This window comes from Garra rufa, chromosome 11 (genome assembly GCF_049309525.1).
Source record: "Garra rufa chromosome 11, GarRuf1.0, whole genome shotgun sequence".
In the NCBI taxonomy this organism is placed as follows: domain Eukaryota; kingdom Metazoa; phylum Chordata; class Actinopteri; order Cypriniformes; family Cyprinidae; genus Garra; species Garra rufa.
In genome coordinates, this window is record NC_133371.1 from 49525374 (window position 1) to 49540770 (window position 15397).

General features: G+C 41.9%; 1 protein-coding gene across 2 annotated transcripts; it reads right to left on the minus strand.

The window, feature by feature from the left end:
* usp8 (ubiquitin specific peptidase 8) lies at positions 1 to 15254 on the minus strand. 2 transcript variants are annotated; one of them, XM_073849936.1, is made up of 19 exons: positions 15106 to 15254; positions 14706 to 14823; positions 13118 to 13262; positions 12895 to 12980; positions 10802 to 10937; positions 10302 to 10344; positions 10068 to 10224; positions 9199 to 9361; positions 8214 to 8355; positions 6828 to 7054; positions 6275 to 6751; positions 5496 to 5570; positions 5125 to 5420; positions 4824 to 5048; positions 3612 to 3822; positions 3286 to 3522; positions 2926 to 3068; positions 1429 to 1561; positions 1 to 1336 (listed from the first exon to the last, which is right to left on the minus strand). In XM_073849936.1, exons 2-19 carry the CDS (start codon positions 14807 to 14809, stop codon positions 1178 to 1180), a joined length of 3159 nt encoding a protein of 1052 aa, XP_073706037.1. In that variant the 5' UTR covers positions 14810 to 14823; positions 15106 to 15254; the 3' UTR covers positions 1 to 1177. The 2 variants fall into 2 exon arrangements, with proteins under 2 accessions (XP_073706037.1, XP_073706036.1); XM_073849935.1 differs by having other exon boundaries at positions 10302 to 10347.
* Between the last annotated feature and the right edge of the window lie 143 nt (positions 15255 to 15397).

The window sequence follows — 15397 nt, forward strand, 5'->3', positions numbered from 1 at the left end:
TGTGTTTACGTCTGTTTATTTATGCATGTATAAGGTTTATAGGCTAATACATGAATTTAAGAATGCGCTTAATATTATAAGAAACCAGGTGAGAGAATCACTCAGTCAGTCCATCAGGAGCTCATGCCGAACCTCATGCCACAGTCAGAGATGCTGCCGAACGGTGGAGACACGTGCCGCCGCTCACACTATAAAGCAGCTCCATCCATCCATTAGTACAGAGACACGTGTCTCTGCGTGTGTGTGTGTGTGTGTGTGTGTGTGTGTGTGTGTGTGTGTGTGTGTGTCTCTGTGTGTGTGTGTGTGTGTGTGTGTCTCTGTGTGTGTGTGTGTGTGTGTGTGTGTGTGTGTGTGTGTGTGTGTGTGTGTGTGTGTGTGTGTGTGTGTGTGTGTGTGTGTGTGTGTGTGTGTGTGTGTGTCTCTGTGTGTGTGTGTTATGACGGCGTCAGATCTAATGCGGCTCCTCTGACTGTAGTGTCACTGATGATGGGCTTTAATGCAGTAGTTTGAGTCTCAGTCTGATGAGGGTTATTGCACTGCTGTGATTAGATCCCTGAACACTAGTCTACAGAACAGGGCTCAAGCTGGAGGATGCTAACGTCTCGACCGCGGTTTAGTACTGTGAATGTCGTGACACCGACGAGTGTGTTAGTGAGTGATTTCATGTTATATGAGAAGAACAATCAGCTGAATTTTCTGATCCAGAGCTTCCGTTACTTTCAGATCCAACAGCACCGGTTATATTTGGTCACCATATAAATAAATGAAACGCGTCTCCCTAAGCGGCAGGTGCACGTCTAATGAGCGGTTTAGATTATAGTGCGCGTATATTGGCGTCTAATCTCACACGGTCCGTCTAAATGACATCAAGTCCAGCCGTGAGTTTGGAGAGAGCAGTCCGTCTCTCCTGTGTTCAGACTCCTGCTACAGTCCTACAGGAATACAGATGCTGCTTAACCGCCCACTGAGAGAGAGAGAGAGAGAGAGAGAGAGACACAGACAGAGAGAGAGAGAAAGAGAGAGAGAGAGACACAGACAGAGAGAGAGAGAGAGAGAGAGGTTCCCTCAGCAGAAGTGTCCATCAGTCCTCGCACAAAGGGCTTTAGCTCCACCCACAGCTGCATGTCAAACATGCGCCAATCACCTGGTCACCATGGTGACGACCTGTTGCCATCCCTCATAGAGAGGAATAGAAGAAGATGTAGGCGGCCGCCGTGCGGACGGAGGAGGCGGAGATGTCGGACACCTCGTGATCATCAAACTTGTACCAGCGCTGCTTGACGGGGTTCTTGCAGTAGGCAGTGTAATGACCACCGTCCATCCCGCCGTAATGATTCTGTGGAGGAGAGGAGACATCACAGATCCATCTGAAACTCACGCTCACATGTGTTTGTGTCTGTGTTCGTGTCTGTGCGGTCATGTACTCACAGACACAGCGTACAGGTTGTACTTCTTCAGGTTTTGTTTGGGTCCGATGACGTACTGTGACAGGTCCAGATTATCCAGCGGGAAATCCACCAGCGTCTGCAGCTTTTCCCGCCACCGGCCGTCATATTTAAACCTTATAAACACACAAAACATTTCACATACTGCTTTACGGGATATCAAAGCAAGAAATGTCTAAAGGATTAGTTTGCTTTCAGAACCAAATTTACAGATAATTTACTCACCGCTTTGGCATCCAAGATGTTCATGACTTTCTTCAGTCGTAAAGAAATTGTTTTTTGAGGGAAACATTTCAGGAATGTTCTCCATATAGTGGACTTCTATGGTGTCCCGAGTTTGAACTTCCAAAATGCAGTTTAAATGCCGCTTCAAAGGACTCTAAACAATCCCAGCTGAGGAAGAAGGGTCTTATCTAGTGAAACAATTGGTCACTTTCTTAAATACATGAATATTTATACACTTTTTAACTACAAATGCTCATCTTGTCCATCTCTGTGATGCACATGCGTACTCTGTGCTCTCTGGTTCATGACAGTTAGGGTATGTTGAAAAACTCCCATCTCATTTTCTCCTCCAACTTCAGAATCATCCTCCATCACTCCAGAAGTACCGACCCAGTGTTTACAAAGTGAACGTGCAAAGAAGATCAAATGCCCTTTACAAAAAAAGGTCAAACAGCAATCATTCTGAAGTTGGAGGAGAAAATGAGTTTTTCAACATACCCTAACTGTCTTGAACCGGAGTACGCATACAGTATGTATCGCAGAGATGGACAAGATGAGCATTTGTGGTTAAAAAGTGTATAAATTGTAATTTTTGACCGATTGTTTCAGTAGATAAGACCCTTCTTCTTCAGCTGGGATCGTTTAGAGTCCTTTGAAGCTGCATTTTGGAAGTTCAAACTTGCAGGCACCATTGAAGTCCACTATATGGAGAACATTCCTGAATTGTTTTCCTCAAAAAACATAATTTCTTTATGACTGAAGACAGACAGACATGAACATCTTGGATGACAAGGGGGTGAGTAAATGATCTGTACATTTTTGTGCTGGAAGTGAACCAATCCTTTAAAACACAATTTTAATGCATTCAGCCACGTTAAAGGACCAAATGCAGTAAACACATAATTAACAAAGCATGTAATCTACAGACACCCAAATGAGTCTAGAGTAAGAATGCTACGTGTTTAATTATGTTTTGTGGCTTACTGCATTAAAACAGTGGTTTTAAATGACTAAACATTATTATTAATCATACTATGTACAGACAAACCTGAGTCTGTTTTAACACATTCAGCCAAGTTAAGCATTTTTCTTAGTGGTTTTCTATGGGACTCATGTCTGTTCTACTTCTGGACTCATCTGCTTGTCTGTACATGGTATGCTTTATTAAAAATGTGTTTATTGAGTTTGGTCTTTTAAAAACACAGTTTGATTGCATTAAGCCACATTAAGTGTTTTAGAATTCACTGTCACTCACCGTTTCAAGTGTACAAGTAAAATAGGAGGAACTTTCCAGATCTGCATCTTCTTGATGGCGTCTCTGTGTGTCTTACAGTGGCGGCAGTAGAAGCGGTTGCTGTCGGTCAAACGCTCCTCTTTAGAGAACAGCTTCAGGCAGTCCTGTATGAACACACATCAGCGTGAGATCGGCACTGATTAAAGCCTGTTCACACTACAGATGATCACTATAAAGCATTAATCAATGTGAGAATAGCGATTCCACACCAACTGGAAACACTGACATTTTATTTTATTTTTCAAAATATTAAACAAAACAGAAGATATTACTATTGCAATAATACTATTGTACTGGGGTTCCATAGATCTAGTGTGTGACCTGTAGTGAGCACTTGCTGCTGGACGTCATCTCTAGCGTCAGGTACATGAAGGTCTCGAAGGTGCGGGACTTGTGCTGGCAGCTCATGCACTGAACCGTGGACTTGAACTGGCCCTGGAACAGAGCCACGATGATGGACTCGTTCAGGAGCTTGTGTTTAGACCAGGCCAGGTCTGCGGCGTTCACGTCATCCAGATGATCGATGTCTTCTTCCTTATAACCGCGTCGTTTATCCGCCTGAAGGACAGAACGAGAGAATGTGCGTCTTTATCACGAGGCGCATCACTCCTGAAGAACACGTTCGGCTCTCGCTAGCGGCGCCGTACCTTATTGAGATCCTCGTGCAGGCCGTCCATGAGGAACAGCAGCAGCTCCTGTGAGTCCTGGTGCTCGTAGCTGGAGAAGCGGTTGTTGATTTTACAGATGGTGCCTTTAAAATCCTGAGGGCTGATCATTTTGTACTGTCCCGACCACAGCGCCTTCATGATCACGCTGAACTCCTCTGCCACCTCACCCTTATGACCCAGAATATTGGCCCTGCGAAACACACTCAGAATCACTCTGATTCACACTGAATGATCGTTTAAAGCAGTGGTTCTCAACCCCAGTCCTCTGGGTCCACTGCTCTGGAGGTTTATATGTTTCTGAATCTGACACACTCAGTTCGGTTCATGGCTCTTTCTCCTAATGAGCTGATGATCTGAGTCAGGTGTGTTAAATGAAGGAGACATACAAAATGTGCAATGCAGTGTGCCCTGAGGACTGGAGTTGAGATAATTTACTCACCCCCTTTTCGTCCAAGATGGTCTTTCTTTCTTCAGTTTTAAAGAAATTATGTTTTTTTGAGGAAAACCTTTCAGGATTTCTCTCCATATAGTGGACTTCTATGGTGCCCTGAGTTTGAACTTCCAAAATGCAGTTTAAATGCAGCTTCAAAGGACTCAAAACGATCCCAGCCGAGGAAGAAGGGTCTCATCTAGCGAAATGAGTGGTTATTTTCTCCTCCAACTTCAAAATTGTCCTAAATCGCTGTTTTACCTTTTTTTTTTTTTTGTAAAGGGCATTTGATCTTCTTTGCACGTTCACTTTGTAAACACTGGGTCGGTACTTCTGCAGCGATGGAGGACGATTCTGAAGTTGGAGGAGAAAATGAGAGTTTTTCCACATACCCTAACTGTCTTGAACCGGAGTGCAGAGTACACATGTGCATCACAGAGATAGACCAGCATTTGTGGTTAAAAAGTGTTAGGGTTAGACTGATCGTTTCGCTAGATGAGACCCTTCTTCCTCAGCTGGGATCGTTTAGAGTCCTTTGAAGCTGCATTTAAACTGCATTTTGGAAGTTCAAACTCGGGGCACCATAGAAGTCCACTATATGGAGAACATTCCTGAAATGGATTCTTCAAAAAACAATTTGCTTATGACTGAAGGAAGAAAGGCATGAATGATCTTGGATGACAAGGGGGTGAGTACATTATCTGTAAAAAAAAAAAATTCTGGACGTGAACTAAATCTTTAATCAGTGATGTCTGAATTACCGGTTAATGTCGTCCTGATAGAAGTTCCTGGTGAAATAATCTGCCATGGCGACTGTGTTACACAGACACTGGAGGATGGAGTTCATGTAGCAGGTGTTGCCGAGATTGCGGAGGCCTGTTAGTAACGGCCCCTGACCTCCGAACACCGGGTTCAGGTTCCGGATCTTAGCCGCAGACGGGCGTGCGATCTCCACTTTAGTGTAAGCGGCGGCGGGTGTCAGCGGCCTGAGACACAAACACACATCAGTACGTCTGTGAGGAGCTTGTGTGCGAGTGAGTGAGTGAGTGTTTGTGTACGTACTTGTTTTCTCTGTTGATGGTGGGCACAGCTGCAGGTTTTCTGCTGGTCTCTGCGTTTAGTTCCTGGCTGATGTCTGGAGAGGAGTATGAGCGCTTGAGTTTGGACTGCTCTCGCTCCCGCTCCTTCTCTCTCTCGCGCTCTCGCTCCTTGTCTTTCTCCGTCTCGGCGAGCGGCGGTGGTTTGGCTTTAGCGGCGCTGGGCTGAATCTGAGGCGTGTTGACCTCTGGAGGGTACAGGTGCACGCGGTTGGTGGGAGAGTGGTAATATCGGTAGGTGCCCGTCACCGTGTCCAGAAACTGCAGACGAGCAGCTCAGAGTTAGCAACCCCAGCGAACAACAACCACAGGACAAACCAATGCTGCTGCTCTTACCTTCATCCAGCCGTCTGGGAGTCCAGGGACCATTCGGCCCATCTCCTCACTGTGTGCTCGCGTCAGCGGCTCCCTCTGGAACACACGCACAAGGGTGAGTTTATGTGTCAGTTTCAAGGATTACTCCACTTTCTGAATAAAAATTTCCTGTAATAATGTAATGTACTCACCCCCATGCCATTTAAGATATTCATGTCTTGCTTTCTTCAGTCGCAAAGAAATCAAGTTTTCCATATAGTGGTCATAACAGATTGAAGGTTAAAAATGCAGTTTCAGTGCAGCTTCAAAGGACTCTAAACAACCCCAGCTGAGGAATAAAGGTCTTATCTAGTGAAACGATCTGTCATTTACTAAAAATAAATAAATAAATGTATACACTTTCTGACCTCAAATGCATGTCTAACTCTGCAATGCATGCTCTGCACAGAGTACACATGTATATCGCAGAGCTAGATGAGCATTTGAGGTTAAAACCTACATAAATTGATATTTTATTTTTAGAAAATAACAGGGTGTTTTGGTAGACCCTTTTTTTCTCAGCTGGGATCGTTTAGAGTCCTTTGAAGCTGCGCTGAAACTGCATTTTTAACCTTTAATCCGTTGAGCACCATTGAAGTCCTCTATATGGAGAAAAATCCTGGAATGTATTCCTCAAAAATTGTTATTTCTTTGCGACTGAAGAAAGAAAGACATGAACATCTTGGATGACATGGGGGTGAGTGAATGATCAGGAAATGTCTATTTTGGAAGTGTAGTCCTGTAAGTGTGGAGTCACTCACGTTGGTGAAAGGCGCAGGTGAATCCAGTGACATGCTCTTCATGGCGGCGTCCAGTGGCACATCCTTCTGGGCTTTCCTGGCCTTCTCGTCTCTCGCGTGTCCCTGATCCTCCTCTTCTGCCGTCTGCCTCTCCAGTTTCTTCCTCTCTTTCTCCTCCTCCTTCTTCTTCTCATTCTGTTCTCGCTGATGTCTCTCGGCCGCCTCTCTCTCCTCTCGGGCTCGCTGCTCTTTCTCCTTCTCCTCCAGGGCTCGTTTGCGTTGCTCCTGCTCTTTACGGGCTTTCTCCATCAGACTGACGGTCTCAGCGTGGATCTCCCTGCGCTCCTCTTCGCTCAGAGCTCTGGACGGGTCCAGCGTGGGTTTGACCGAGCGGTCGGGGACCACGGGGCCGTTGTCTGCCGCGGGACCGTTGCTCGCTAAAGGCTCGTCGCTAGGCTTTGTGCCCGGTTTCACCGCTGGTTTCTTGGAGCGGTCGACCTGCGTTCAGAGGAAGCGTTAGTGAGTGTTTGTGTGAGTGTGGGATGTTCAGCGCTCTGCTCCAGGTGTACCTCACCTGTGGAGTGTGTCGGGGCGAGGCGGTGGGCGGTAAGGTGGCGGGCGGCACAGTGACGTCTGTCTTTGCGGGTTGTGCGAGCGGCACAGGTGTGATTGCGGGCGGTTCTGCAGGTGGTTCTGTGAGCGGCTCCGGGTCCGCGGTTCTGCCATTGAGCTGCACGACCGCAGGCTCCTCACTCACGATCACGGGTTCGGGCTCCTCCAGCGACGGGTACGTGAAGTTCACTGAAATCACGACAGGAACTTCATTTATCAGCATAGAGAACATACACACATAGAACTATAACTATAAAGGTAATTAAACAACTCACACACAATCATGTTCTGTTTATTATAAGCACTGCAGTTTCATCTAAAGTTCACTTCCAGATCAAAAATGTACAGATAATTGCAGTTCATGTCTTTCTTTCTTTAGTCACAAAGAAATTATGTTTTTTGAAGAAAACATTTCAAGATTTCTCTCTATATAGTGGACTTCTATGGTGCCCACGAGTTTAAACTTCCAAAATATAGTTACAGTGCAGCTTTAAAGGGCTCTAAACGATTCCTAAACAGGCCTTATCTAACAAAATGATCATGAACGTTATTTTCAATATATATATATATATATATATATATATATATATACACTTTTTAACCTCAAATGCTCATCTTGTCTAGATCTGCAATATGCAAGACAGTTAGAGTATGTCAATAATCTTGTTTTCTCCTCCAATTTCAAAATCATCCTATTCTGCAGAAGTAAAAAGGTAAAACAGTAATGTAAAATGATTTTGAAGTTAGAGGAGAAAATGAGAGTTTTTCAACATACCCTAACTGTCTTGACTACACAGAGTATGCATCGCAGAGCTAGACAAGACCAGCATTTAAGGTTAAAAAGTATATAAATTGTACAATTATTTTTTTAGAAAATAACTGATCGTTTCGCTAGATAAGACCCTTCTTCCTCAGCTGGGATCGTTTAGAGTCCTTTGAAGCTGCATTTAAACTGCATTTAACTCACGGGCACCATAGAAGTCCACTATATGGAGAGAAATCCTGAAATGTTTTCTTCAAAAAAACAATTTCTTTATGACTAAAGAACATTTTGGATGACAAAGGGGTGAGTCAATTATCTGTAAATTTTAGGTTTGGAAGTGAACTTCTCCTTTAAATGCTCAAACTCTTTAAAGTCAGATGGATTCTGAGAAAAGTTTGACTTAATTATTCGATCCAAGACAATTACAAAACCTTTTCTCCTTGTGGAGCATCAAGGTCATGATCAAGGTCAATCACAAATTCAAACCACTAAACTTTCAGTTGTCTCAAATTGAGACGTTTTTAATATCCAGTGTGTATATTAGGATGTATTAGTGCACGATATGTCGTATGATGTGAGACTCACGCTGTGGCAGTGTGCTGGGCGTCTGCTGTCGAGGGGGTTTGATTTTAGCGTTGCTGGTGTACATCGGGTAAAAGAGCAACCAGTTGTCGTACCCACCGTCCAGCACCAGCGGCTCACTGCGCAGGATCGTACTGCTGTCCCACTGCACACACACATATATCAGATATGACACACACACACACACACACACACACACACACACATCAGATATGACACACACACACACACACACACACACATCAGATATGACACACACACACACACACACACACACACACACACACACACACACACACACATCAGATATGACACACACACACACACACACACATCAGATATGACACACACACACACACACACACACACACACACACACACACATATATATATATATCAGATATGACACACACACACACACACACACACACACACACACACACACATATATATATATCAGATATGACACACACACACACACACACACACACACACACATATATATATCAGATATGACACACACACACACACACATATATATATATCAGATATGACACACACACACACACACACACACACACACACACACACATATCAGATATGACACACACACACACACACACACACACACATATCAGATATGACACACACACACACACACACACACACACACACACATATCAGATATGACACACACACACACACACACACATATCAGATATGACACACACACACACACACACACATATCAGATATGACACACACACACACACACACACACACACATATCAGATATGACACACACACACACACACACATATCAGATATGACACACACACACACACACACACATATCAGATATGACACACACACACACACACACACATATCAGATATGACACACACACACACACACACACACACATATCAGATATGACACACACACACACACACACTGAGCTGGAGATACACTGCCAGCCCTATAGTACCTTAAAGAGAGCATCTTTCAGACTCTGTAGAGTGGTTCCCAGTTTGAGATCAGAGACACAGCTGAACCAGTCCAACAGAACCACGTAATCCACAAACCCACGGCGCTTCCAGTCCTCCAGAGACTCTGCAGGAAGCTTCAGCTCAATCTGATTCACCGTCACCCTGACCATCAGCAGCACATTACAGTATTCAATACTCATATATACCAGTCGAACAGATTACAGAAAAAAAACAAACATTTTTTTTCAAATTCATAAATACGCAATAAAACAAAATATGAAAAAAGCTAGTTGCAGAGGCAATATTTGTTAAAGTTTAACTAAACCAAAATAGAAATAAAATTTAAAAACTATATAGAATTTTTTCAAGTGACAAAAAACAAGAAATTTAACCAAAATGGAAAATACAAAAATATAAACTAAACAATAATATAGTTAACCAAAACTTAAAAAGTCAATAAAAATTTCATTTTCATTTAATTTTCATGTATTGAAAAAAAAAAAAAAAACTATATAGGCTTCTTTTTAATGACCAAAAAAATTCACAAGAAATTTAACCAAGACTAATTTTAAAAATAAATAAATAACACTAAATTATGCTAAAATTCCACTAAATGCAGAGGTCCAGCATACATCACTGTCATTTCACTAGGTGTTATGAGATTCTGATTAAGGTCATTTAGATCACATTGATCATTTAGTTGCATTTAGAAAATTGATTTTTGGAATATGCAGACTTGACTATTATTTTAGATGTGTTTGTTAGCATGCTGTAGAAACAGAGTGAGGATAAGGACGTGTAACTGGCCGAATGAAAGCGCACTGAGATGAGTGTGATGTCTGTGTATCTGAGCAGGAGTGAGATTCACCCCGGACTGACGGCCTCCTGAGGAACGCTGATGTACATCTGAGACGGAACACAGATCTGAGACTCCTCGAAGTCCTGTCTGGGCCGCGCGTCCATCACCAGCACGCTTATACTGGGATCCGTCATCAGCTGGAACAGATCCTTAGCGCTGATGCTTCCTGATGGGACGGAAAACAGGCGTCACAAAACGACAAACACACAGAGATGCAGGAAAATACACCAGGAAACACGGTACCTTTATCACATCCAGTCTTACTGTTATTGGGCTCCTCTTTACCCTGCTGTAAACACACAACAGGAAAATGAATCATTAACAAATCACTTCAAAACATACATCATGATGGCCTGTAAACTTTGAACATTGAGCTGCTTAACTGGTGGAGTGCCAGATGCTAGATAAACTACTTCACCAGTCAAACATAAGATCAAACATATGTGTCTCTATGGCATATTCATACTGTTCCTTTTTTAGCTACAGAAGATCAGATAAACTTGTCACATGTTAAAGCTCATAGTCAGTTTGCATTCAGCCAGACCTGGGTCACAATGCAGGTTGTCTTGTGTAATCTGAATAGATGCTTCTTTTAATTACCACAATATAAGTTATTGAAGCAGCATAAAGATTCAGGAGTTGATCATCTACAGAGATGCTTGTTTGACACATCAAAGCTTATTAAAGTCAATGATGAAGCCACACAACATGATGTTATTTCCAGTCCAGTAGCATTACAGCACCTTCTTATTGTCCTTCTTCTCTGAAGGTCCTCTAGGTGAAGCAGGTCCATCTTTTTCTGTTCTTTCTTCTCGTCGACTTATTTCCTCCTTTCTCTCTTTCTCTTCCAGCCTTTTTCGCACTTCTACTTCCTCATACCTGAGAGGACAACGCAAGCAGAGGAACAAAGAGTTTGTGAGACAGAACAGAGTGTGTGTGTGTTTACACTTAGACTAACATCTGTCTCAGAACATATTAATAGATGATTGACAGGTGAGTGGGCGGAGCTTTGATGTTTTCTGCGATGCATCTGAACTCAGAGCTCACACTACAGACTGAATGTGATTTGAGAATCATTTACATTTACATTTGAGAATCCTGTATTTAGCTCGGAAAATTTGTGAGACAGATGTTAATAGCAGGTGTAAATGGGTGTGTGTTAGGGATGCACCGAATGTTTGGCAACTGAAATTATTCGGACGAAAATAGCAAAACAGCTCTTTCGGTGTTCATAAGCGAAAAAGCCAAATAAATTATACCGAACAATGATGCGATCAAATAGAGGCACTCTAATGCAGCAAACATGTGTTCAGTGTGGAAGCATTTAAAACTGTCAGAGAAAGACGCAAAAATCATTCCAACAGGGATGTGATTTTTCCGGATTAATCCGGAATTCCGGATTTTTCGACCTGAAAATGTGACCTATGTCACGTATTTGCAACCACTGATTTTGATTTTAAAAGGAGTTTATTGATTTAAAAACGATTTGATCGGCGGGGGGGGGGTGTTGTCTTAGTATATTTCCCTGCTTTTTTGTCCTTAGCCAATCACATGCCTGTTCCAAGCAGCGAGAGACTGTTTAGAAGCGCATCGCATGTCTTCATGAGGAGAGAAAGGTTACTGTATGATGACTGAAATCATCCATTAGTCAATCAACTCCAGAACGTTCTGTTGTCTAATACAGCGGTTCCCAATTCCAGTCCTCGCGCCCCACCGCTCCGCACATTTTGCATGTCTCTCTTAGTTAACACACCTGATTCAGATAACCAGCTCATTAGAAGTGAGGTCCGTGCAGGAACTGCGATCCGATTGACACGGTCCCTGCAAAGTGTTCATTGCTCCCTGCTCCCTAAGCGGGGGAAATCTGTTTACTATACTTCGAAACATTCATTCACATATTTGCGCTACGCCACCGCATGCAGCGTCTTCACACACAGATGAAACTTACTAGAGAAGTGTGACATAAGCGCATCTGTGAATAAATGCATTTTAAATTTACGTCTCGCACGCTTTAATGACCTTCAAATGGAACACATACGCTCGCTCCGAACTAATGAATAATGCCGGAATATCCTGTGATGTCCACTTCGAAGGGCAGTAACGTTGGAATAGAACAAACGTCGGAAGCGATGCGTGAAACACACAAATGTGCAGAGCGGTGGGTCGCGAGGACTGGAATTGGGAACCGCTGAACTAATACACCAGACACCAATTGTATTTATTCTGACAGCAGCTCCTTAGCCACGGTTCAAAGACCAAAGATGACAATCATTCACAAATCTGCTGCTGCCAGCAAACACTAGGACTGAGCTCTTCTTGCGGGTTTACCACTAAATAAAAGTCAACATTCAGAAATGTTAGTGTTGGCATTTTACTGTTGTTCTATAAAATAAAATAAAATAACGCAAAAATAATTCCAACTGCTCTATTAATACATTTATTCTAACATTCTCCTTTGCATTAAAAACACATGCCTGATTCAAGAAGGGGCTCTTAAAAATGGCCAAAGAATATTATTTTACTAACTTATTAATTTTTAGTTAAATTGTGCTTTGTTGGTAGGCTATAATGTCTACTAAAATGTTACAAATCTTAAATAAATATTTTAAAATTGTTGTTTAGTAACTGATTTTTTTTTCTTTGAAAAGCAAGACAAAGCTGTAAAAAGCACATTTTGGCTATTTAATTTATGCAATGGTGAAAACAATTGGCAAAATACACGAGGGAAAAACACATAAAAACATGTTCGGTAATCTGCCTTTGGCCCAGTGTGTAATTTTGTTCGGCTTCGGCTTCCGCTTCCTCCCTAGTGTGTATGTTTGTGAGAAACACTGACCGGAGCTTCAAACTTTCTGAAAGTTTCTCTGCCTCCTCAATGGCCTTTTTAAAGCTGGTCGGTCCAAGCATAGACAGGAAGAATTCCTGAAAGCAGTCAAACACAGCAGTGATTGACAGGACACGCATCACATTTGAAGACATCTAAACGTGACACAATGATCTCCTCCTCAATAATCATGTCTCCACCATTATAATCTCCCATAATGCACTAGCGGCTCTACCTGCTGCTGCTTGAAGTCGGGTCTCTTCTTGATGAGGTCATAGACCGTCAGATACTTCATGTACAGAACGTAAGCTCTCTCCTCATCGCGGTCCAGACGACACTCCTCCGCCGCCTTGAAGATCTTGCAGGCGCTCTGGACATAGCTGAAACACACAAACTCCTATTACAGCTAATAATGTTGTCAATAATGTTCAGTGTCTTGCACAGACCAATTGTTTCGCTTCATAATTCCTCAATATATCGTCAGGAGACACTGGCATTCATTTTGTGTTGCCTGATATGCTTTTATTTACTCTTAAAGTTCCATTGACTTGCATTTTATCAATTACCAAGATTCACAGTTTCAGCTAAAAATCTTCTTTAGTGTTCTACTGATGAAATGGATGTCTGCTGCTGATCTGATCTGAGTTTCCCAAAAGCATCATGAGTATATCTGGTCGTACAGACCGCAGGTGCCAGTGTTTCTACCATCTACTTGTGTTTATGATGCTTTTGAGAAAAGCGTTGCCACAAATGGACATCTTCTGTAATCAATTCATGTGTAATCCAGATTATCTTCAAGACATTATCTAATCAGATCCTTCTGTTTGATGACAGTATTATTAAAGATTGTCCTAATCCTAACAACACACTACATTACTTCATTTGTGAAAACCGTTGCCGCTTTTCATTAGGGACAAGCTATATAGTGCTAACAACTGATGCTAAAGAATGGTTAATAGATCTTAAACAGAACAGTAAAGAAGATTTTTAGTGCAACTGTGGTACTTGGTGATTCATAAGTCAGTGTAGGAGTCAAAAAAATCATATCAGACAACACAAAATTAATACCTGTGGCTCCTGACAATACTTTGAGCAATTATGAAGTGAAATGATCAAAACTGAACATTATTTACAGCATTATGACTGTAATCCAGAGCCTATATATCCGGTTCACAAACGAATCATTCTCTTGAGCTGAATATTTTTAGTGAACTAGTTTAATCAGATATGAGTATGTGTGAACCAAACACTGGACTGGAGAGAAGAAATCAATCAATGTTTTTATGGTTACGTATTGTTTATGTAGAAAGCTAAGATGAAGAAGACTAGTTTATTCACTCTATATGCTTTAGACGTGTAAAACATCCTCATTTCACAAGACTGAGTGTCTTAATGATATAATTATGTATACATTACATCTCTGTGTGATTACATAAATAAACTAGTTCACTGAAGAGAATCAGTTCATAGAAAAGAATCATTTCCCTGTTTGTCTGAGGCTCTGGATTAACGGTAATAATGTTATAAATCATGTTCAGTTTCTCACACGGATTGATTGTTTCACTTTATAAGATCTCAATATATCATCAGGAGCCATGGGGATTCATTTTGTGTTGCCTGATCTGATTATTTTTCACTCTCATAGAGCTGGTAGTTATTTACTTTTTTAAAAAGAATCAGCCAGATTTATATTTTCATCTGAAAATCATCTTGGAGAACAAAAGTCAGCTGCATCTCAGTTGGCGTGACTATTTTCAGGTCATGGAAATAATGTAAATCAGACCCAAATCCCTTGTGCTTCAGATCAATGCGTTCACACTCACTGTCTGGTGCTGGATTTTTCTGGTTTGATTTCTGCTTTCTTGTTGAGTTCGCCCAGTGATGTGGACAGATACAGATCCTTCAATCCAGTGGAAACAGACGGCATTTCAGCTCATATTCCTAAAACGACGCAAAGACTCAATAATCAGACTACAGTAAACATTCAAGAACATAATCAGTCAAAATAATCAAAATATTCAGACTCGACACAGCGTCATCAGAGTAATTAGACCAATGACAGAATAATTAGAGTTATGACATAATTAGACTTTCAACAACCTCTAATGAACCAGTCAGATCAATGATGATGAGTGTGATGACAGCAGATTCAGAACTACAGTAAATAAAGAACTGTCTGTTTATTTATCATCGTCAGTATCGCGGTTAACCGTGACAACTCACCCAGAACACACCGCTGAAATAAAATCCTGTCTGAAAACACACCGGGATCAGCAGTGAAGCGCAGATCAGTCCGGAAAAGTGAAGTTTATCTGGACTAATGACAGTAAACAGCCTGAAAGTGCTCGATCAAACGCGGAAGTCAGCGGATTCAAAAAGCGGAAGCTTTATTTAAAAACACACCGCGGACACACGCAACTTCAAACCATTGACAGAAGCGTGTTTACTATAGATATGAACACACACAAAAATACACATATGACACATATGATGTGTGCTTCCTATCTGTGTTTAA

Coding starts and splice junctions, on each gene's coding strand:
- usp8 (XM_073849935.1), bottom strand. CDS start 14,809: ATGCCGTCTGTTTCCACTGGATTGAAGGATCTGTATCTGTCCACATCA. Junction 8,356..9,198: donor TGAAAGATGCTCTCTTTAAG/GTACTATAGGGC, acceptor GTGTGTGTGCAG/TGGGACAGCAGTACGATCCT. Junction 3,523..3,611: donor TGCACGAGGATCTCAATAAG/GTACGGCGCCGC, acceptor TCTGTCCTTCAG/GCGGATAAACGACGCGGTTA.